The sequence below is a fragment of the Zonotrichia leucophrys genome, chromosome 4A (genome assembly GCF_028769735.1).
Source record: "Zonotrichia leucophrys gambelii isolate GWCS_2022_RI chromosome 4A, RI_Zleu_2.0, whole genome shotgun sequence".
Taxonomy (NCBI): Eukaryota; Metazoa; Chordata; class Aves; order Passeriformes; family Passerellidae; genus Zonotrichia; species Zonotrichia leucophrys.
In genome coordinates, this window is record NC_088174.1 from 14831502 (window position 1) to 14854854 (window position 23353).

Genomic DNA, 23353 nt, shown 5'->3' on the forward strand with positions numbered 1-23353 from the left:
TGAGGAAAGACTGGATTGTGAAAAGAAGAAATTACCATTCTCAACTCCATTCTGATCCAAACAACCCAACTATTACAGCGACCTGAGGAGGCCACTACGGTGAGAGAAGGACGAGAATCTTGTTTCTTGATCAGAAGGTTGGATTTATTGATATATGATATATAATACATTATAACTATACTAAAAAGAATAAGGAGAGAGGTTGCAGAGGCTTGCTAAGCTAAGAATAGCAAGAAAGAATGAAATAACAAAGTTCTGTGTCTAGGGAATCTGTCCCTGAGCTGCTCTTGTGATTGGCCCTTAATGGTACACATGGAAGATGAGCCAATCACAGGATCACCTGCTACATTTCACAGCAGCCGATAACAATTTGTTTACATTCTTCTTCTGGGGCTTTTTGCTTCCCAGAAGATGCACAAATCTCAAAGAAAGGATTTCTGTGAAAAAATGTCTGCGACACCCAACCAACCAAGCGCCAAAGCCCAAAACTCATTCCAGGAGCATGGAAGGGTCATTCCACATTACACAACTGAATGTCTCATCCCACTCCCACTGAGCCTCTTACTTGCTGATGCCTGGAGGGAGCTCGTTGACCACCACCCTCCTGCTCCAGGCCATGAGGTCCCTCTCGGTGGCCATCTGGCTGCGGGGCGCGTTGAGGTGCATCTGCCGCACGCCCTCGATCTGCCCGCTGCGCCGCAGCCCCACGTTGGGGGGAGAGGCCACCTCCAAGCCCGGGCTGCGAAGGGCTGGGAGAGAGAAAGAAAGAAAGAAGGAAAGGGCTTCTTCACTTCCATGGACCACCAATAAAATCATGGAGTCACAGGGTGGTTGGGTGAGGAGGGATCTTAGAGATCAGTGCCAGCCTCTGCCATGGGACACCTTCCACTAGACCAGGGTGCTCTAAGACATGTCCAGCCTGGCCTTGGACACTTCCAGGGACCCAGGGCAGCCACAGCTGCTCTGAGCAGCCTCCCCACCCTCACAGGGAACAATTCCTTCCCTGTATCCCATCCACAATTTAAAGGCACAAAGATCGATAAACAAAGATTGATAATAATAATGGAATCCCTGCCATCATTGTCCCCACTTTTCCTTCATGATTCCCATAGGCTTAAATGCTGTATATCAAATGATAATATTGCATTTATGGTTGTGCAAAGATATATAAAAATATCTGGCTGTTTAAAAACTTTAAGCATAATCCAATTAACTTACTCAAATGGGCAGTTCATGTGGGCAAAGTCACTGATCAATGCAAGCTCCAGAAGGGAACTGCTTTGATTTCCACACTACCCATATCTGAAAACTCCTTCACACAACTACAGGGACACACAAATAAAACTGGGAACTGGGGCTGTACAACACATCAACATATCCTAAGCAGCAGAAAAGACTTTGTGTGAGCTGAAACTGCCTTTTAGGCAACCTTTTTGAAATATCAACTTCGATCAAAGCAAAAATGCATTTTCATATTTTTCCCTGATATTTTTCTTACTCCTTCTTGGATTGAAACACAAACAATTCCACATCCAAATCCTAATGAGCTTTGCCAGGAAATCTACTTCAAACACATGTAATCAGTCACTTAACCTAGAAGTGATTTATCAGCAGCTGTGAATTCTCCCAAGGCTCAGGCTGACTTGCAGCACAGTGCTGGGCATCTGCTCCCTCCCATCAGCTGCACTCACTCAGCTGCTCACATCTGATTGAGTGTGGTTTCAATTTTTAATCACTCTGTGTATTAAAAATAAAATCACAGTAGCAGAACACTTACCAGGAGAATAATCTCAAGCTTTCTAAGGAAACACTAAGACAGAGCAACATGTTTATTTTATTAGCACTGATGCTCAGCCTTGTGCTGCAGCAGGAAACCATTAGTCTGTCACAACACTGTATTCCACTGACAGCCCCTAATTATATGCTTTCATTTTGGCATTTTGCAGTTATGAAGCTTCATCTCTGCACTGATATCAACACAATACAGTGAACTTCATGCTTATTTTTCAGGAAACTGGTTTATAGCAGGAATAATTCCAGTCTAATAACTCCAAACAATCAGATACAGCCCAGTTAGACCATTGGGTGCCCTCAGTTGCCCCATAAATTTATAATTCCCCTGTTGGAATCCACAGAACATCCCAGTGCTCCACAGGGGTTAACAAGGTGTACAAGAAGAGGAGAGAAAAGAACTTCAAAGACAATGTGTCAGAACTGACATTAACATTTTGATCAGTTCTTCCTGTGATAAGGAAGGAACTGACGGAGATAAGGCTGGACACTGACCTCCATTAACAGAGTGGGATCTGTTGAGGGGAGGGTTTGGAAGAGTTTCTCCTTCATTAATTAGTCTCAAATCTTGTTCCCTCTGGAGCTCTCTGATCATTCCATCAAGGATACTCTCATCCTGGTCATTGGTTTGCTGCCCGATGACTTGTTCAACCACCTCGCCATCACCTTGACAGGAACAAAACCACAAATGCTGATTAAATGATGGATTTCTGTATTAGCAAACAGCATAGAAATAATCCCATTTAAAGCTCTGCACCACAATTTGTCTGCTCTGCAAAACATCTGATCACCAGCTGGCTTTCTGCTCTCATGTAATAAATGGAGGCAAAGTTTAGAAGAGAAGTTACAATAAAATCCTAAAACTCCAGACCACATGTAGAACATAAACACAAGCCACTAGGAACAGCAGAAAGAAATAATGCTTCAGAAGGTAAGAATGGAAGGTATTTTTGGAGATCAACATTTTGCTAAAGTCTGTGTTTAAAAAAAAAAAAAAACTCTTTTACAAAACAAAAGCTGGCTTTCCTTGTCCTTCTCACTTTCCTGCTGCTTTCTCACATCCACGGTTACAGAGGTTAATAGGCAATGCTTTAAACATCTGCCATATGCCTGGGAAAAATCCACACATTTTGGAATACTCTTGCCTCCAGTCAATTTGATTCCACACATAACCCCACCCCACCCTCTCTTCTACCTGTATATTGAATTTAAACCATTAATTTCTACATCCTCACAGCACCATCCCAGGAGCTGGTGCTCCATACTGTGCCACACTTGTATTATTCATGAGCTTCAGACAGAATACCATTAGCCACATATCCCAGCTGAGGAATAAGTTGTTCATCCTTGCAATTTTCCCTCCCTGGCACCAGCCTCTGGAATCTCGTGGGATGAGGATTTCCATCAACATCCACCAGGAATGGAGGAGGCATAAGGTGTGGAGCCTGTTGAGTCTGCTCATCCAGCACATAATTATTGGCATCCCGGATCAGGGGCCGGTAATCCGTGTGGAAGAACATCTGATCAGGAATCTGAAAGAAAAGCAATTCAGGAAATCAATCAATGGCCATTTGCAGCTGTCTTGCTGCTCTGGAATGGCTCCCATAAAGCACAACTCCTACATGTGGGATCAGCACAAGGAATGTTGTGACAGAGAACAGAATCCTACCACAAATGTGGTTTATTACCAAGGCCTGATGCAGAAATTCAACAGAAAAATAGCCCAAGAGAGGTGGACAGAGAAGTTAATGCTTTTCTCCTCTATCTATAGAGTCTCTTGTATAAATCTTTTTGATTTAGATAAACAGCAACTGCTCCATGACCTAATTATTATTTTGTCTGGGGCAGGTTGAGGGAATAAATTGTACCACAAATACTTCTAAGACAAAATCAGGTCAAGACAGGGAAGAGTTTAAAATTCATTCAACCCACCTTTTCATAATATTTATTGCATCCAAAACCAAATAGTAGCAGATGTCCATGAGAGTCTGTGCAGGCAAAATGCTGCCCATCTGGTGAGAACTTGCAATCAAAAACAGCTCCATGGCCTTGGCCCTCAATCTGTACCAAGCACAGAGAATTCCTTTCACAACCAGACACTCTCTATAAGAGCATTTTCACAAACATTTCCCCTGTGCTCCAACACGTACTGAATCCTCATTCTGTGATTTCTTATCTTGCTCAAGACTGATTTACACTTTTATTTATTAGAGTTAAACTGAATAACAAAGTAAAACTTCACGTTTTCTCTCTGTCCTGAAATTTCAGCCCAACTTTTAATGTATGTTCTGGAACAACCACCTGGAAATCTACATTTTATGTTAATGGCAGTCATAGGGCAAGATCACCAAAGATCTCAGAACTGTACTGGCTCTGGAGGAATTTAATGAAATCTGCTTTTATTTAAAGACCACTTTTGTGAAAAAAAAAAAACAAAACTTCTGTGATGCTTCTTACCATGTTAAAGTAATTGCGAATTTTTGTTCCTTTGTCTATATCCCAAACAAAAATATTCCCATCGTGTCCCGCCGAAAGCACAATCCTTTGGTCAAAGGGATGAGCCTCCAGAACAAAAACTTCATCATCATGACCCTGCAATGACAGCAGGGGGAAAAAAGCAGTTTTATTTCTCCATGTGGTATCTCCAGATGTGCTGGGAGTCACTGAGAGGACATCCCAGATCAGGGGGACACACAGGACACCTCAGTTTACTGGAGCTGTGTTTGGTCACCATTCCTGCCACAGGTTTGGCACTGCTGAGATGGGGAGGGATGGGGAGGAAGGAGACACCAGGGCACAAATGGAGCTTCCAAAGGATTCCCAGCAATCACCAGGATCCTGCACATCAGCTCCTGTCCCATGGTGCACCCTCCTCCCAGCAGGCAGGGACAGCTGGATACTTCAACACCAAACCCTTGTCATGGGAATGGTGATGAGTTCAGCCTCAAATCCATCTCAGAGTGATCTACATCCACTTGGGATTGCCCCTGGAATTGTACTCACAGATAAGCTATGGAGAAGCTGCCCTGTGGATGAGTTCCACACTTTGAGGAGGAAATTGTTGACTGCAGTGATGACGGTGGCATCGTATCGATCCCAAGCCACCATGGTCACCTTCAGCTTGGTGACCTTGTCCTCTCCAGATGCCACATTGTTTCTAAGGAAATCAGCAATTTAAAAAGGGATAAATCAGTAACTACATATGGAAACACTTAGGAGGGCTAATTCAGTATGAAATCTGGGGGAGGATGGATCACAGGCACCTCTGTGACTCTGGCTAAGGCAGAGAATGAAGGATGGCTCTGCAGTGGTAAAAACCGAATACAGGAAATATTCAGTGCCACTGAGATTTATAGAGCTCCATTTCCTTAAAAAGGACATTTTCTCCTCTGTTCCTAAGCCATCGTCCTTCCCTACCCCAATTTTTCCTTTCAGCTCTATTAGGCTTTTTCCTACAAGGCATTTTTCTTATCAGTCATCAATATCAGTAAACTCCACAATGAGCAGGAACCTGCTAAATAAATCCAACTCACACTTCCGACTGCAAACACTGCAAATGCAACCACTGAAATATGGAGAATTCTGCAAAGCAAGTGCCTAATGGATTTCTCCATTTCTGCTCTTGGTTGTTGTGAATATTCAATTACAATTCAATTACAGGGCACTTAAAGAAGTCACCTGAGGATCTCAAAAAGAAAACTCAAAACCCTAATGGAACCTGAGAACCAAACACTAATTTCACCTCTTATCTGGAAACCTAAGGTAGAAATACAATGTTTAAAACCATGTTGGATATATATATATTTATTTATTATCAAATGATTACTGGGGCTCTACCTCCTTCTGTGAGATAAATCATTTGACATTCTTATTTCATGTGTAAAATACTAAATATTCCTTAACCATTAGGATAAGGAAGTACCAACAGATTATTATTTCTTTGGGGGTGAATTAACCACGACATTTTCAATAAATGCATGGAAATCAATTAGAAATGGAAGCAAATAACCAGTTTTCAATATAATGGAGGATTTAGCTTGCAGGTAAATGTGCCCACGAGGTGTGTTCTGCTTGCTCTGCTTTACCCTGTCATTTTTGTGGCCATATCCAGGACCAGACTCTTCCATTCATGCTGATGGTAGTGCCAGATTCTTGCTGTTCCATCCCTGCTTCCACTGACAAACCTTAAGCTGTGGGGCAAAGAGAAAAAAAAAAAAGCCATGAAATTCTGAATAAAGATGGTTTCATCCCCACATGGACACCAATAAATTTATATATATATACTTAGAAGTGTGTCCTTGTGCATCTCTACTTCTCTCACTCATGAGGTTACAATTTTCCTCTCAGATCCTGGAGGGTACAAGAGAGTTTCTAGCCCACAACATTAATTACATTTGGCTCCAGCAGCAGATGGCCTTGGAATGACTTCAATGTCGTAATTCATACGAGCTGCACATTCCCTTTTTAATGACATCAGCAAATCCCTGGAGCAGCTCAGAGTGGCAGCAAAGAAAGGGAAACTGAGTGCCAGGAGTCTGGCATAAATTATAATGCATTAACTGAGGGACAGGGTGACGACAGGCAAGGGAAAGAGCCAAATGGAGCACAAGGAGGTTGTCCTGCCTGTGGAGCTGAACAGGAATATTTTCATTTTTAAACCCCTCCTTATTTAAAAATTTCAAGTATGCAGCAAATGTATTTAACCACATCATAATGCTTTGGCCATCGATGTCACTGAAATAATTTTTGTTGAGAAACTGGGGAAAAAGCTCCTCAAGTAATACATTTTGGAAGTATATTACATTTATATACAAAATTACACTTAAAAGGCAAATCTATTCAATTTTATGAAGTAATTGTTTCACTTTTCAGTTTTCAGTTTCCCTGATATGATTTTTTTCACTGGGATGAAAAAGACTTTGAAAGTGCTCGTGACAAATTAATTTTCTTCTTAATTTTACCTCTTTATATTAAAATAAAAAGGAAAGTACCCCTTTTCCATTCAAAGCATGGTTAGAGAATTTAATTTTCAGTGAGTGTGTGACCTCCTTCCCTCTCCCATGGCTTGGAAGGAACTGGTGGTACAATTACCCCAGCACATTCCCATATAATTCCACATGACAAAGCTCTCCAAGTACAGGTGCACAGCTACAGTTGGGCTTGGAAGGCTCATGCCTTAAAGGCACATCCCTTAAACCTCCTGCCCAGCAAAATAAGGAATAGGAGCAAAAGCTGAGATAAAAATATCTATATTTACTAACTTTTGCTTTAGACTACATTGATTACAATACTCTTCCTCCTCAGGCAACCCCTCTGGGGGCTACCTGGGAAGGTTCTTACACAGAAAAGTTATAAAATTTGGGTTCCAATTTGCTGTTTGAAAGAAAAATCAAATTAAAAGCACAGTTACAGAACATTTTTGTTGTTACAGCAGAGGACAACGAGTTCGAGCTTGTGGACATGACACACATCTTGCAACACACTGCAATAATTTGTCCAAGATTAGGCCAAGCCCACGGGCAAATCTTCCTGTTGTGCCAAATTTTCCATGAAATGTTGTTTGGAAAATTGAATGTCATCATTGTCAGGTCCAAAACCCAGCACTCACCTGTCACCGTTGTTACAGAACTGCACTGCAACCACTTTGTCCTAAACAGGAGGGAGGAGAACAACAGAAGTGAAAAACTCAGCCTAAAAGATCTCCATTATGAGATTTTTACTTAAAAAATTTAAAAAAAAGTCAAAAATTCAAGTACAGAAAATTTGTATTTGAAGTTAAAACTTCACCAGACAAATTTGTTAAACACTGAAATACAAAACTTCAGAGAGGTGATGGTTTCCTGCAATTTTTACACCTAACGTGAAAGTGCATCAAAAAATTTAACCTTGGCTTTATTAACACTCACAAATCATTGAGTAACAAATGTTATGGTTTAGACATAGTGCTGCCCTTTTTTTAATTTGCCCAATATTTGTGCTGGCTCCATGATTTGCTCTCCTTACTCCCACTGATGTCTCTATCTCCTGGTAACTGGGATTTGTTTTAGGGGGGGGCTGGCAGCTGTCTGCAGGATTAAGAGTGGATTTAAAGAAATTAAAGGAATTACATCTTCTTCCAAACCTGTTCAATACAGAAAATGTCCTTTTCTTTTGTGAGCAAAATGCTTGTTAGATGAGTTGGCTTGGAGACTTCAATGGGAGAGCCACGACTCCCACTGAAGTTCAGGGAATCAATTTAGACCTTGGGCTTAATCCATAAAATATTCCTGAGGCAGTAAATTTTTTGTTTGAATTTTTATGGGAATCTTTCTGCATTATCTAAAAAAAAATATGCTTTTAAGCTTTATTTTCTAAATGAAGTTACCATTGTGATCCAAATTTTGACAGCACAGACCAAATTCTGAATTACTTTGTCTTATGTGGATTTAACTAAACATTCAACAGCAAGTTTAATAGGAAACAATGACATTGTGCATTAAAACTGTTTTAACTCCTCATTCCAGCACAGAATTCTTTCAAGAATAAGGGAAAATCACCTGGTCCCTCAGTTTTCTGGGAATGAAACACGTGAAGCCTACTTTGCAAAAACTTCTTGCCAAAGAGAGATTTAAAAATAAACATCCCACAAATTTCCAAGCATTTAAATACCACAACGTTGAAAGCCAAACAAATTCTAGACAGTAAATAAAAAAAATAGGATGTACAGAAATCAAGTTTCTGAAATGAGGAAAAGAAGGAGGGAAAAAGAGATTTTCTTTTGGATTTGCCTCTTACCGTGTGAGATTCCAGCTCAGCCATTTTCTCTGGAGATTCTGAGCCCAAATAATAAATTCTTATCACATGGTCAGTACTCCCTGTTGCAATGAACATGCCACCTAAAACAGAGAATTCTCTGTGAGAAGAAAAGTCATCCAAGGAACAACTTATTTTAATTTCATTTATTTTAATTTGCTGCTTTCTTGTCAAGGCAGCAAACTAGTTCTAAACAGAAAATGTCAATGTAAACATGCTGAATATAATATTTAAATACAGTTTCAGTATCTGCTTGACACATATCAGAGAAATTATTGCTGAGCTGGGATGCAGTGATTAAGGTACTTTATTGCAATTTCTTAACAATATTGCTCAAAAAGGGGACTATTGTGTGATTTACTGCATTGAAATGTGATTAGTTACTTCAGGATTTCTGGCTTTAAAAAAGGAGTGCGACTCTACAAAAGTTCTCAATTTCAAAAAGCAAATTTAATGAGTAATTACATCATTTTCTTTGTAAAAATCAGTATTTTTGCTCATCCAAAGCTGCAAAGGAGGTTTGTTAAGCTGAGATTTTCCAACACATTGAATTGATCCTCCTAGAATTCAGCCAAATTTGGAAGACTGGCAAAAGTGTAATCTTTGGCAGAGGATTTCCACAACTTTTCACTCAAAAACTTTACAAGGTAAAGTCTTAAAAGGATGTTACAGAGAAATATTTCTGATGTGCAAAACAAGAGACTAAAAGCTTTGGAATTGGTCAAGATATTTTAGCTTAAATTACAGGAAAAAAGAGAAAGAGCAGCTTGAGGCAGACACTTCGCAGGGAAGATTTCCAATAATCACAATTTGACAGGAATAAAATTACTGGAAAAGGGTTTAACACTATTTATATTTAAAGAGAAGTAACAGAACTGTCACCAAAGCCCCAGATTCACAAAACAGCTGATGCTGGACACGAACCAGAACTGAAGGATGAACAGGAGATCTGAACACCAGGCCTGGACCTCTCTGCAAACTTCACAGGACGATCCCTACATGCAAAACACAATATTTTTATTTTTCCTTCTTTATTCAACACAAACAGTTTCCTGCAGCTCAGCAGGCTGAGGTCAACCTCATCTTAAATCTCTTAAGTTTATAATTCTCACCTAAGTTTGCTGGAATTTATTTTTCATTTTAGGAATTTCCTTCCTTAGTTTAATAAGAAAACAGTAATTCTCTGCACTGAGAAGATTACTGAACTGATTTATCATTATCCTCACCAAGTGAAATCTATTTGAAACAGACCCTGCCAAACCATTATTCCAATAGCATTTCCCCCTGATTAAATATGGATTTGATGACATCTACATATGTACATTCTTCTGATTAAAGGCAAATAAATTCTTCTGCCTGTACATTTTGGGCAGGGATTTAACCCTAAATGTAAAAGCTGGAATTTCTTCCACAACTTTGGCTTGCACAAACCTCAGAAACAACAACCCCAATCTCTGGAACCCTTTGGGTTCCAACACCACAGAACCCCAAAGCGCTTCTGCCCCACACACACCAGTTTATTGAGCAAGAAAACACCCTTATTTCATTATCTCTGCATTCTCCTCCAGGCCAAAATAAAAAATGAATTCCTCCTTGAGTTCAAACAATTGTAATTATCTCAAGAGTCTCACTTGAATTTCATGGTGTTTGCATGCCACTGCCAGAAGCAGATTGTTCCGTCGGCACCAGTGGAAGTGAGGTATCGAGTTGTTCCTTTCCTTGCTGGAGAGAACTAAAAATAAAAGTTGTAACAATTAAACAAGCTCCTATTTTTTCTTCTTTCATGCTGGACACTTGTTGACAAGAATGTTTTTCACTAACACATTAGTTTCTCCCCAGGAGTACAGAGAGCAGGGGTAAGCACAGAACCTGAACTTCCATAAAAATAAAACTGAGGAAATGGACAACACCTACATTTTGGTAAGGAATTCTTTGTTTTTACCACACAAAGGAAGTTGGAGAAATGAAACTAGCCCAGACCCTGTAAATGGGGCAAAACCAGTTCTTCCTAGGATAGAACTGGATCAAACATGGCAAACACAACTATTGCTGCATCCAAGCCCAATGAAGAACAACTGCACAGCAGAATCCCCCCTTCTCTATCTTCCTAATTCCTGAACCTTTCTAAGGAGTGGGAAAGCTTTTTATTCTTGATTTCATAACTGCAGCAATACCTTTAATCCTCAGGCTACCTGGTAATTTGATAAAGGAATCCAGCACTGCTTCCTCAAAAAGCAGTGACTGATCATATTTTAAATTTACTTTAAATAAATTAAACACTCATTTTTACAAAGAGCTTGAGAAAAACACACACACAAACATACACACATATATATACACATATAAACATGCAAACAAATAATATACCAGTTATAAAGCCATTTCTAACACAATCACCTTTACATGGTTGAAAAAAACCAAAACTGTAAGTGTAGGGAAAATGGGGAGAAATGAGACTGCTGGGGAATGCTGGCACGATGGAGAAGCCTCTGCTGAATCCAAGGCAGCACCACTCCAGGAGAGAGGGATTCTGAGCCAAACAGCCCCACTCACTCTCCCCTCTATGTGCATCACCTGCCAAATTGCAGGGATTGTCTTTTTCATCCTGGAATTTTCTTTTTTTTGGAGGCTTCTGCCTGGCAGTTGTGAAGTTGTTTTTAAAGAAAATCTGCATTTGCTACAACATGCAGAGCAGCTGTTTAAAACTAAGATAACAAGGAAGCAAGAAATGGGGAGTAAGGAATTTTAACTGATCCTTCTGCAAAACAAATATTCTGTGTGAACACAAGGGAGTGGGGTCAGGTGCTGTGCCAGGAGCACCACCAAAGATGCCAAACACGAGCTGAGTCAAAGAGGTGCTGCTGCTCTCTGAGTTGCTCTAGAAGAGCACCAGATCTCCCATTCTGTACACCTAAGGAAGCAGCAGTGGGATCACATAGCTAAAAGCACATGGAAGCAGGAGGATGATCCCCTAAGCACCATAGGATTGAGTCAAGGGAAAAATATCCTTGAACTGGGACAAGTCACAGCCAAAACCACCAATTTTATCCTCGACTGCCACAGCTCTTACTACCATTGTAATTCAAGGTTTTAGGAGAAAACCCCATCAGTCCTCACCTGTATGGAAGTGATGGAAGCTGAGTGGCCCTGCAGGACTGCCAGGGGGGCACAGGTCCTGAGGCACCACACCCTGACCACCTTGTCACAGCTGCCCGCGGCCAGCAGCGTGTTCTCGTAGTTGACGGCCATGTCCGAGATCTCGGCCGAGTGGCCGCGCAGGGTGGACAGCAGGCGCCCGTCATCCGTGGCCCAGATCTTCACCAAACAGTCATCTGACCCCTGGAATGGCACAGAATTCCCAAAGGTTACAGGGAATATGGGATAGGTTCCATGCATGTCACACACGGATCACTGCGGATGGACAGGGAACACAACCCCCATGAACCGACAGGGCAACTCTGTGGGATCCTGTTGGGAATTTAGCTGCTAAGGACTGGAAAAGTACAAAACCATGGCTAATTCCAAGTCCTGCACCTGCAAGATAGCGTGTCCTTGGGACTAGCTGTAGAAGGATAACAAACAGTGAAAGAGACATGAGAAAAGAGAGATGTAACGCCTAAGGAATGAGGAAGAGTTCATGGTATAGTTTAACCAATAGATTGCTTGGGTTACAGAATATTCATAAGCTTATTATTTGCTGTATAAGTGTTTGATGCTTTCTTCAATAAACTGGACCAGAAAGACCTGAGGGACTGGGACCGGACCGGACCTGAGGGCCATGATGAACCAACTGGTGTCCTGGTCCCCTTCCTTCAACAGGATCCCACTGAGGTCCAATTTTAGGAAGAAATTCTGCCCTGTGAGGGTGGGCAGGCCCTGGCACAGGTGCCCAGAGAAGCTGTGGCTGCCCCTGGATCCCTGGAAGTGTCCAAGGCCAGGTTGGACAGAGCTCAGAGCACTCTGGGCTAGTGGAAGGTGTCCCTGCCCATGGCAGCGGTGGGACTGGAAGACTTTGAAATATTCCAATTCCCATCCAAACCATTCTGGGATTCTATGATTCTATGAACTGTGGAGCCTGGGGATCATCATATGGAGTCAAGGATTTCAATTTGATAAAAGAGAATCATGGAATCACAGGATGGATTATGTTGGAAATGGATCTATTTGGAAGGCAGGGACACTTTCCACTGTCCCAGGTTGCTCCAAGCCCCATCCAACCTGGCTCCAGGGATGGGGCAGCCACAGCTCTGTGGGCACCTTGTGCCAGGCCCTCAGCACCCTCATAGAGAAGGATTTCCTCCCAATATCCCACCTAACCCTCTCCTCTGGCAGTGGGAATTCCTCCTTTCCTGTCACTCCATGCACAGGGATTAACATCAACAGCTAAAAATGCAACACTCATTTGAAAAATCTGCTGATTTTTATTTATGCCCAACAAAAAGCAAGGGCATCACCACAGAAAATTTAAAATAATTGTCACTGACACACCACAAATCCAGGAAGGTAAATTTAGTAGAAAAGCAACTTGCAGCTGAACAAAGTCACATCTCCATCTCAATCCATGACTGTTGAGGAACTCAAGAGAGAAAGAAATCCAACCAAACAAAGCAATGTTCACAAAGAAAAAGGTCCAGATTTTAAACTTACTGTAAAAATTCTCCTGCCACTGCGATCGAAGGCTATGCAATAAACAGAGGAGAGGTGCCCCAAAATCCTCTTGTGCATCTTCATGTGTTGGTAGGTGGATGTTGGGAACAAGTGGCTGAAACGGCCACATCCAGTTAATTGCCTGGCAGAAAGGATATGAACTGGGAGAGAAAAAAGAAGCAAAAAGAAGAGTGAGACAGGAATTTTGTCCAGAACTCAGAGTAAATAAATATTAAATCAAATATAGTATTTATTAATGACTTTATTATTAGAATCAGCAATAAATCTGAAACTCTTCCACCTTATCAGAACATTCTGTCCAGTGTTATAAAAAGCCTTTCAGTACCCACCACAGGCTGCACCTGCTTCCTTACCAAAAATACCAGCAGAATTAAAAGTTCCCACCACAACTGGGAGTTATTCCAACGTTCATGAACAGGTAACAGATACATTTATCCTACATGGACATGGAAAATCTTTAAGGAAAATCTTTGAAGGAAGAAAGGAAATTCAGGAAATTTAGGAAATTACATGTTACTAGTATCAATTAGGAGAAGAGTATAATAGTTTATTTTAAGTGGGGTTTTTTGTGATAAAATAAGTGATAAAAAGTGATAAAAGTCTTTCTTTGGAATGGCTTTCAGATCACATCTGAGGGCCAAAGGACTTCCACATCCACATCCTTGCATTCCCATGGCAGTGGAATTGAAGAACAGGACACAGGTGGCACTGATGGAAAACTCCCAGTGGAGGAATGGCAGGTAGGAGACAGAACTGCAACCACAACAAACTCCTTCTTGTTTCCATGGCCAGCAGCCCTTCCAAGAACAGCCTAAAACCTGAATGCACCAACCCACCCTGTAAAAAAGCCTTTGGATGCATAATCTGAGACCATTTTGGGGTATTCAATTCCACCAATTCTCTCCTATTTCTATTTTCCCGAACCTATCCTCACTCACAGCACTTGAACTTTGGATTGGGAAGTTTTGAGAGGGTTTTTCAGAGGCACTTGAGGATCTATCATTGCTGTGCTGGTGGGTTTGTGGAGTCCCTGTGATAGCAGATCCCCTGGAGCAATTCCTTATCTTCCCCTGCACCTTGATGTGGGCTGGGCTTCACAGGAGCCCCACAAAGCTCTTTAGTGCCTTTCACTCCTTCAGCTTAAAAGTCTAGTGAAAAACTCAAGCCATTTCTTAATTGTCTCATGATATCACTGCCAATCTACCCAAAAAAAAGATCATGGAATACGTTAAAAAATTAATCTACAAAGTCAAGAAGTGCCATTTCAAAGAGTTCCTAACCCGTAACTCCCGGTGTAAATTGATACCATTGAAGTATTTACACACAAGCAAGGAAAAGAAATTGTTTCCGGCTTTAAAGAAAGCATTTTTGTGACTCAGTTTTAGGCTCTGAAATGTGGATTATTTTTAATCACTCAAAGCAACTGAAACATGACACAAGGGAAAAAAAGCTGCATAAAAGATGCTTGCAAAAGCCATCAGGCTCCAGCATAACCTCACCTTCAGTCAATATTTGCTTTGCATGTAAAAACACACATTCAGCAATACTAAAAAGCAAAACACACTAAAGCAAATTAATTTACTACCTACCTACTATTCAATTGATACCTAATATTACACAGGGCTGTTAAACCAAACTGTCACCCTGAGCAAAATAAAACTGAAATTTTATATTTTTCCTACCTCTAACACAGAGATCACACAGTGATAAATGCTCAAGGTACCTCAGCTTTGCCTACACATTATTTTATTTACTCTTTGAGTATGACAGCTTAAAAGCTGAATTCTTAAAAAGATTACACCTCCCTTTCCCGACCCTGTGTGCCAACAGAGACGTGGAGTCATTCAGCAACATGGTGATTCTGCTGTGCCTTTCAAGGTTTCAACCATTTCAATACATATATATTTATATATTTAAACACATAATAACAGTGTATCTGCCTGTAAGCAATTTCAAATGGCTTTGAATGTTTTTTTAACCACACAAAGAACTGTGTGAATCAAAAAGATATAATCTCATGTCAAAATATTCCTTATAATCACAATGTTTTCTGTGTCCCCCTGCAATGTTTCTGAGCATTTACCACTGCTGTTTGTTGTAAATCCCATGAAGGAAGCACCAAAAGGCACGAAAATCCCACAATTTTTGGCACCTCACTTTTCCGGTCGATTCCCAGCCTTGCAATCAGTTCAGCTTCAGCGGATATGAAAGTAATTTCTTTTTTTTTTTTTTTCTATGTTTATTTCCCTATTTGCACAATGGGGATAAAACTTCTCCATCTCCCATGGATAATTACCAAATAAAAAGCCCTGTTTATGAAATGCTTCAATCAGAGACACCCAGAACTATTGTCGAGCCATGAGGAGCAACAACTTTATCAAGGCAACAGCATCTTTGGACAAAAGAAAACCTATCACTGCTTCAAAGGAACAAAGCAAACATTCTCCATTCCTGTATTTTTAGGAAGATTAATACACAATATCTAAATAGGGAATTACCCCCACATGACAAAAATCCCTGTCAAGTTTCCTTTCTACAGCACAATGAAGTTATTGTCCTCCTAAGGCCCCAAAGCACTAAAACCCAACAATTCCCATATGGAGAAATAGCAACTTAGTAACCCAAAAAAATTTTACTAACCTATCTCATTAACTGATGTATTTCATGCCACACTGGATGTAAGAGCTGCCAAGTCCACCCCCTCACTATTCCCTGCCAGGAAAAACTTTCAAGACAGTTATTTCCCATTAAAAGGGAGGAGATCCAGCCTTCTTGATAAGAAAAGTTAATTTTGTCCCAACGCTGAAGGGCCACCTCAGCTCCTCCAACTACCAACTTGTGAAATACAGGCATTTTTCTCTTTTTGTGGTCCTGGAAGGCCACACCTTGAGGAAAACTGCAGTGCTTAAAAGCTGTCAATGGCAATTCCCAAATCACAATTTAGCTCACATTCTACTACAGATAACAGCACAATGTAAGAACCCTTGCAAGAAAGCTCACCTAGGAAGGATAAACCCCAAACCCAGCAACAACAACCCACCAGTGAAAACTGGATTTAAAAAACAATCGTCAGACAAAGCCCAGACTTCAAAGTTAAATCACAACCTCAGAAGGAATTCAAGCATTTCAGTAAGGCAAAGTCACTGAGCAGCACCAGCTGGAATTCCTGTTCTCCCTAAAAACTTTGTCTGGATTCACTTTTTGCAAGGAAAATTAGAAAATGGGAAAACTGGTGCAAATGTCTGTTTTAAAATCAGTTTCTCAGGGGTGATGAGCTCCCATCAGACTGTTTCCCCCTTGCAAGAAGCAATGTGACTTTGGAATGAGGATCTGGATTTTGCCTTCATCACAAACCCGAGCAGGGATCGGGTGCCACTCCCAGGAGAGACACAAAGCCTCACAGGAATGCCAGCACACAAACAGAGCTGGCTCCCACATGGAAAACACCTTCTCAGAGAGTGCCTGTGGGGCCACAGAGAGCCTGGACCCAGGAAAAGCACTGAAAGCACAGCTTGTTCCAGCTCTGGGCGCTGCTGACCTCATGGAACTCATTTCCAGCACAACCATCATCGATTCCTGACCTCATCCCTCATCCCAGCGCTGCTCCTTGGCAGGCCCAAGGTACCTGCACCACCTTGGCTGTGAATTTCCACCCAGCTGAAATGCTTATTCACTGAGACTGTGCTGAAAACCCTCCGCTTCCAAATTTTGTGTTGTTTTCACTAACAACAGCTGCCCACTGAAAGATTTCCATCCTCAGGTTAGAGCAGCTCTTAAAGAGTGAAAATAACCTTCTTTCTAATCTGCTCTGAGCTGCCTGCAATAAAAATAAAAAAAAAGCCCTGACAAAACCGAAGTAGCATCAAAAGCAGGTTTATCAAAGGGGAATCACTCCCAGTCCTGAGGTACTGCATGACCAGTCTTTCCACTTTCTGTCTGGGAGAGCACAAAGGGAGCCCTGAAAGTTCCACTACAGCAAAATCTGCCCAGAAAGGCTTGAGCAGAGTCTCCTCCTCCTCCTCCTCGGCATCCTGTTGGCAGCAGGAAGCTCTGCCAGGGTTTTCCCTCCCTGTCCCCCTCCAGCAGATCACCACAGCCCTGGGAATGAGCTCCACAGCTCAGCACTTTCCCAGAGACTCCCCCAGCCACAAGATGCCCAGCTCTGCACAAACGCGCTGGGAAAAGGCAACAAGGATTTCCTGCTCCAGTTCCACTGTGCAGGACCTTTGATTTTGGATTATGGACCACAAGGTCCTATCCCAACCACATGGAAAGGAAATCACTGCAATTCCCAAGTCCTGCAGCTGGGCCCTCCCAGTTAATCCCATCAGTGACCCCCATTCTGTCAGAATTGAAGGTGGAAAGATTAAATCCTTATCAATGGAAGGGAAATGATGTGAGAATACTCCTGGCTGCTTATTCTATACCTTCTTTATCCCTCTGCACAGGTACTAAAACAATCATCTCACTCCTGAGTACACATTAATGGGAGTCTTTTACTTCAGCCCAATTCCTTCAGCAAGTAATTCCAGAAAAGTCCATGTGCCTGAGCCAGCACTGTGTGGGAATTCACAGTTGTGCCAAAATACCGAAGAGGTCGGGCACACTTCATCCTGTACTTAAGACACACACACTGCAGCATCTCTGGCTGGCACCACTCACCAGGGGAAAAAACATCCATTTTCCACAAATACACAAAGAATTTTCTGACTTCCTCTTTATGATGCACAAGGAATCCCAAAATCAAACTGCTGCCTGAAGTAAATTCCTTATTTTAGTATTTATGTACACTTTCCTCTCCTCGTAGTAGTTTATGTAGCTACACCAAGGACTGTATTCTTCCAGGAATCAATACCTATATAAATTATTTCCTGGCTATGAAAGACCCTTTTCCATATAATACCTTTGCATTTCTTAAAAAAAAGAAACAATTATTAAAACATCCAAACAAAACAATTGTTCTATTCTTTAATTCACTAAATAGTTACCAAGCAAGCAGCACAAGCCATGAAAGCATGACAAATGCTGAAGTCCAATCTGCCAGGATGCATCATTAATAATACCACATATTCCAAAAACACCCAGTCTGATGAAAGAATTGATCCAAGAATCCGTGCAGAAATACAACCAGAGGAGTTGTGTTCAATAAATCTGCAATTCAGACTATTAGTAATCCATCAGCACAACTGCTCGCAGTAAAGTAACTGCAGAACCAGCCTAAAATAATAAATACAGAGATAGAAAACTGCCAGCACCATCCCTGCTTCTCCAAAGGGAGGAAGGATTCATAAGTGAAAGGGCATCCTGACAAAGCAGGAAAATGTATCCATTTGCACAGAGATAAAATGCCCTAAAAAGAAACAAACCAGGATTTACTTTTATGCCTGCAAGAATCTATTTTTTTTTTGCTATAAAAGCAGTTAATGAAAGTTCAAACCATACAAGGCAAACACTTGAGTTTATATAAAACAGAGCAGCTCTGTGATGAGATGTAAGCTGAGAGCCCACATATATCTGAGTTTTATACAAGTTCTTTATCTAATTGTGTGGACAACTGAGGCTGAAGGAACACAAATGTTGCTTTGGTGATTATTTCCTTTTTGGAGAGGGATGTTGCAAGCAGTCTGTTTTCTGTCATAATGCAACTGAAAGGAATTCTTGAGTCAAAGAAGCTCCCTGGGAGCCAGACGCTTTGCTCTGGCCAGGATTCCATGATGATTCCAGGATCCCATGCTCCTGTGACCATGCCCATCCAATCTTACAACCACATGTACATATTATGGAGGCATATCATAAAAAAATACTCCAAACAACCAAAACATGGCTACACACACTGTGGAAAATCCAAGCCTGAATAACACAAAAATGATCCTATTGTCAGGGAGAGACCTATTTTAGATTAATTCATTATGAAATGTCAGAGAAAACATGAATGCAAACCCAGAGTAGTGTTTTAGTCAGTGAGAGGCACTTTCTGTGGGGCAGGAATAAACACAGAGAGGAGAAAAGGAACTTTTATGGACTCGCAGACTCACCCACGTTTGGTGGCTTCCCGTAGTTCACGGGCAGTTCGGGGGGTCGGCCCCTGTGCAGAGCTGCAAATGCAGATCCTTTCCATAGCGTGTGTCTGAAGTCTGCACCAGTGACAAGGGACAAGAAATAATCAATACATTAAATAGTCAAGAGATCAAGCACCACTCCCACCAGCCCAGAATAAGATCTGTCTGATTGAACACTTTGTCAGATTCCTCATTAAAAGACTGCCACTCTGATTTCCAGTTCCCCAGCAGTGTCACTGTAAATGGTTTCAACTTATTTTTGCTTAATTTGGATGATTATTGACTCTAAATCCATGGAGAGAAAAAGTGAATTTAAAAGTGGGTGCACTTTATATTGAGGCCCAACTGAACTCTGCCATGTTTTCCTTCTGCAATGCCAACACTTAAAGCACCTCTGCTTAGGAACTGCACATTTGAGATTTCACATTTTGCTGCCTAAAAGTGAGAGAAGTGAGGGTTTTTTCCAATAAATCTGTTTTCCTGCAATATGTGGCAATGCGCCCTCCTTTCAGATTTTCCTCTGCACCCCACCCCCCCAAAAAAAATCATTGTTTTAAAGTGAGGACTGTTCTCTTTAAAGACTCTCCAGCCCGCTGCTGCCAACTGGCCTCAGAGAGGCTCCTCTCTAGAACAATAGTGATTTTTCTGAGACTGTTCAAAGTGCCTCAGAAATTAGACCTGGATTTCTTCCATTTCTGGCCATCTGGAGGGAGAGAAATGAGCTTCCACGGTGAGTAAGTGCTGAAACAGAAGGACAGTGCCGCAGGTTGGTGGATCTGTGTAGCACCGTGTAGGTCTCTGAACACAAAGTGCACAAGCTGAGGTGACTCAGAGGCTCCTGAGAGCACCTTCTGATTAAACCCCAAACTGCTGCACAGACTATTAAATGATACTCATTAAAAACAGCACTCAGACTTCCTAAAATAGATCCATCCACCTAAACCCTTCTGTTCCCCTGCAGAAAAATGTTTATTTTCTCTTTACATTTTGCTGCTGTTTGCTTCTAAGCTGCAAACTGAGTGTGAAGGGAAGGAATGTTTCTCTGCAAACCTGAATTTCTGCACCTAATTACAGCAAAGCAGAGGCAAAACAAGACTCAGTCCCAACACTCTGTGTTTGGGAACAGCTCATCCCTTCAGGAGATACCCAATGGATCAGCAGATGCTCGTCAGCATCACGGTGTGACTTCACAGGATGCAGGGAATTAAGTGCTCAATTGCCACCAAAACAGGAAGGTCCTGCTCTGCCGTCCCTCCTCCCCTCCCAGGACGATGCTCCTCCTCCTGTGTCACCTCCAGCCCTGTGATCCTTTTCCACCAGCTCATTTAATTCACTACAACAAAATCTTGCAACATCCCAGCTCTCTGAATCAGCACATCAGAGGATCAAGGAAGTTCTGGCTCCTGCAGGGAGGAAGTGGCAGGGGCATGGAGTGAGGAGGGAAAGGAGGAATCACTTCAATAGCAGATGGCTCTCAGATCTCTTTAGTTCTAACACAAAACTGCTCTCAGGATCATTCTCTCAAGCAGAGAGAGTTTTTCAAAGGGAAAAGGACTGGTGCTCTCTTCATGAAAGGAATGGGGGCTTTTAAATTAACTTGAAGCAGGAATTGTCACTGAAGAATCAGCCTGGCCTTCTGCTACTCCCTAAATGCTGCCCCAAATGCCACCACCCTGTCCTGTGTCTGCACAGGCAGGGAGTCAAAGAATGGAAAAAGCCAGGCTGAAAAATAACCCAGCTCAGTGGTTTTAGACACAGATGTGTGTAAATGTATATGGAAAAAATGGAATTTTTCAGATGCATCAAACCCCTAATCCCATTCACATCATTTACACAAACACCAACACACTGGGGAAGGAGGCAGAGGAAGTAATAATATCAGGCAACTCTAGGCAAGAATTGCTTAAAATGGCATTTTCAACCCAAGAAAATAGATCCAACAGGGCCAGCAACAACTGCATTTTAGGAAGAAAAAAGCTGGCAAGCACAGGAGACAAAGCAGGGCTAAAGCAAACACACAGATATCCCAACAGGAATGGCAACAAAAGGGGGTTAATCATTAAAACAGAATTCAAGCCCAGATAAATTGAGATTCTCACCTTTTGCTGCCCTCAGGAGAGACTGGCGCCCGACACCCAGCAAAGTCTGCACCCCCAGCACACTCTGGGGGATCTCCTTGTCCAAGAGGGGTCCAAGCCTCTCACAGATCCTAAGAAGATAATCTGGGGGGATGTGTGCATTGACAGCCACCTAAACACACAAACAGCACAGGCATTTGAAAACTGCTTTATTTTTCCTTCTACTGGTAGCACTTTGCTTCATATTTAGGTGTAAAGTTACTGCAACCAAGCCTAAGCCCCTGAAAATCCCCTCAACATTAATTATACTGCATTTTAAAGTGATGCGGAGTGTTGCAAAAGCCACACCAGAAATTTCAGGCTGTAACCGCTTAATTGTAAATTTAGGATATCCCTTAACAAGAAACAAAAATCCCCAGTGCAGTGCTCTACTCAAACAACTTTTTTAAAGCCTTTTTTACCTTTCAGTTCATTCTCTTCCCATCTTTTGCTTAACTGAAACACCCTTGCATTGACATCACTGTATGAAGCACATGTGCAAAAGGATAAAAACCTTAAAAATTACCTAAAATCCCTAAAATCAATACTCAGTCTCCACTTCCCAGCTCCTGGGAGTAGGTATCTTTAAGACCCACATGTCTTAAAGATTTTGTCATGTTGGGAGAACATCCTTTATTTTTCCCTTTGGACAGAGACTGAGTGACAACAGTTTTTCTGCCAGTCTGTTCAAACAACAAACAAATTGTGCCTCATTATCCAGAATGTCCTGCACTGCCTGACTCCCATATTTACAAACTGGCAGGAAAAGCTCTGCCCGTCAGAGCTCCTCTGACACAGCACACACAGCTCAACCCACCTCTGCCCATGGATCAGGTGCCAGGGATGTGCCCAGCTCCTGCCCCAGCACACCAGAGGGAGGGAGTGTCAGGCATCAGGAAGGAGGAAAAGGTCTGTAATTCCCTCAGCCCTGCTGCCAAAACATTGTTCACTGTGTCATCCAACAGATTATTAGCACATGTTGCTGGGAATTTTTTTATTCTAATTGGGCAACAGCAGTGGAGCTACAGGACCCAGCACAGCCAGGCAGGGCTGGATACTGTCACCACCTGCACCATGAGATGGATCAAGACTGTCCCATAATTCAGATTTTAACCAAAAAGGGAAATATATCTAATTAAATATACAAATTACCAGTTAATTAAATATGACTAAAACCAGTTAATTAAATATGACTAAAACCAGTTAATTAAATATGACTAAAAACTCTTCCAATGTGAATGGAACTCTTGGAGGAGAGACAGGTTCCTCCCTCTACTCATCTCTCAGTCACTGCTGGTTAAAGAATCATCTCATCAATCATGATGATTCTAAGGATCCAGAATCATCATTTTTTCAGTGCAGGAATGAGAAGCCTGATGAAGGCATTGCCATGTTCTCACTCCAAGACTTTCCATCCTGTGAGTGAGCACCAAGGAATGACCCTGTGAACGCTCTCCTGCACTGACAGGGTTCTCCAGTCATTTCAGCTTTTTTCCCTAAAACCAGAGTTCTGAAATTATATCAGCACCTTCCCAGTGGTACAACCAGTGAAGTTCAGTGTATGAGCATGGATTGTGTCTCACTGTAAATGATGGGATATAACAGAAGTTTAAATGAGAGAAAAGGATTATCCAAACTTTGGTATTTCCCTCTTATTCTGACTCATTCCTGAAACACTGTAAATATGCTTATGCTACAAAATAATTTACAATGCTGCAGTAGTCTCCCTTCAGTGTGTAAGATTTCTGAAAGGGAAGTTCTAGAGGGAGAATCTGCATTTAAGCAAAATCTGAATATGAAATTCTTATTTCCATCTCTGATAACCAGCAACAAGCCCCTCAGTCACCAACGGCCAACAGTGATGTATCAACCTTAAGGTTAAAAGATCAAAAAGACCAACCTAGAAGCTCTGAAGTTTTACTTCCA

The 23353-nt window shown here is 41.7% G+C and overlaps 1 protein-coding gene across 1 annotated transcript in view; it reads right to left on the reverse strand.

The window, feature by feature from the left end:
• Positions 1-23353, reverse strand: part of BRWD3 (bromodomain and WD repeat domain containing 3) — a 50790-nt gene that overhangs the window by 20786 nt on the left and 6651 nt on the right. The window contains exons 5-19 of the mRNA XM_064712692.1: positions 21410-21560; positions 19287-19385; positions 13231-13391; positions 11701-11922; positions 10215-10315; positions 9508-9578; positions 8566-8666; positions 7400-7440; positions 5877-5981; positions 4795-4948; positions 4249-4383; positions 3724-3852; positions 3098-3323; positions 2287-2457; positions 566-749 (exon numbers count right to left, since the gene is read on the reverse strand). Of these exons, the coding sequence (XP_064568762.1) occupies positions 566-749; positions 2287-2457; positions 3098-3323; positions 3724-3852; positions 4249-4383; positions 4795-4948; positions 5877-5981; positions 7400-7440; positions 8566-8666; positions 9508-9578; positions 10215-10315; positions 11701-11922; positions 13231-13391; positions 19287-19385; positions 21410-21560 (2051 nt within the window). The remainder of the gene's footprint in view (positions 1-565; positions 750-2286; positions 2458-3097; positions 3324-3723; positions 3853-4248; positions 4384-4794; positions 4949-5876; positions 5982-7399; positions 7441-8565; positions 8667-9507; positions 9579-10214; positions 10316-11700; positions 11923-13230; positions 13392-19286; positions 19386-21409; positions 21561-23353) is intronic.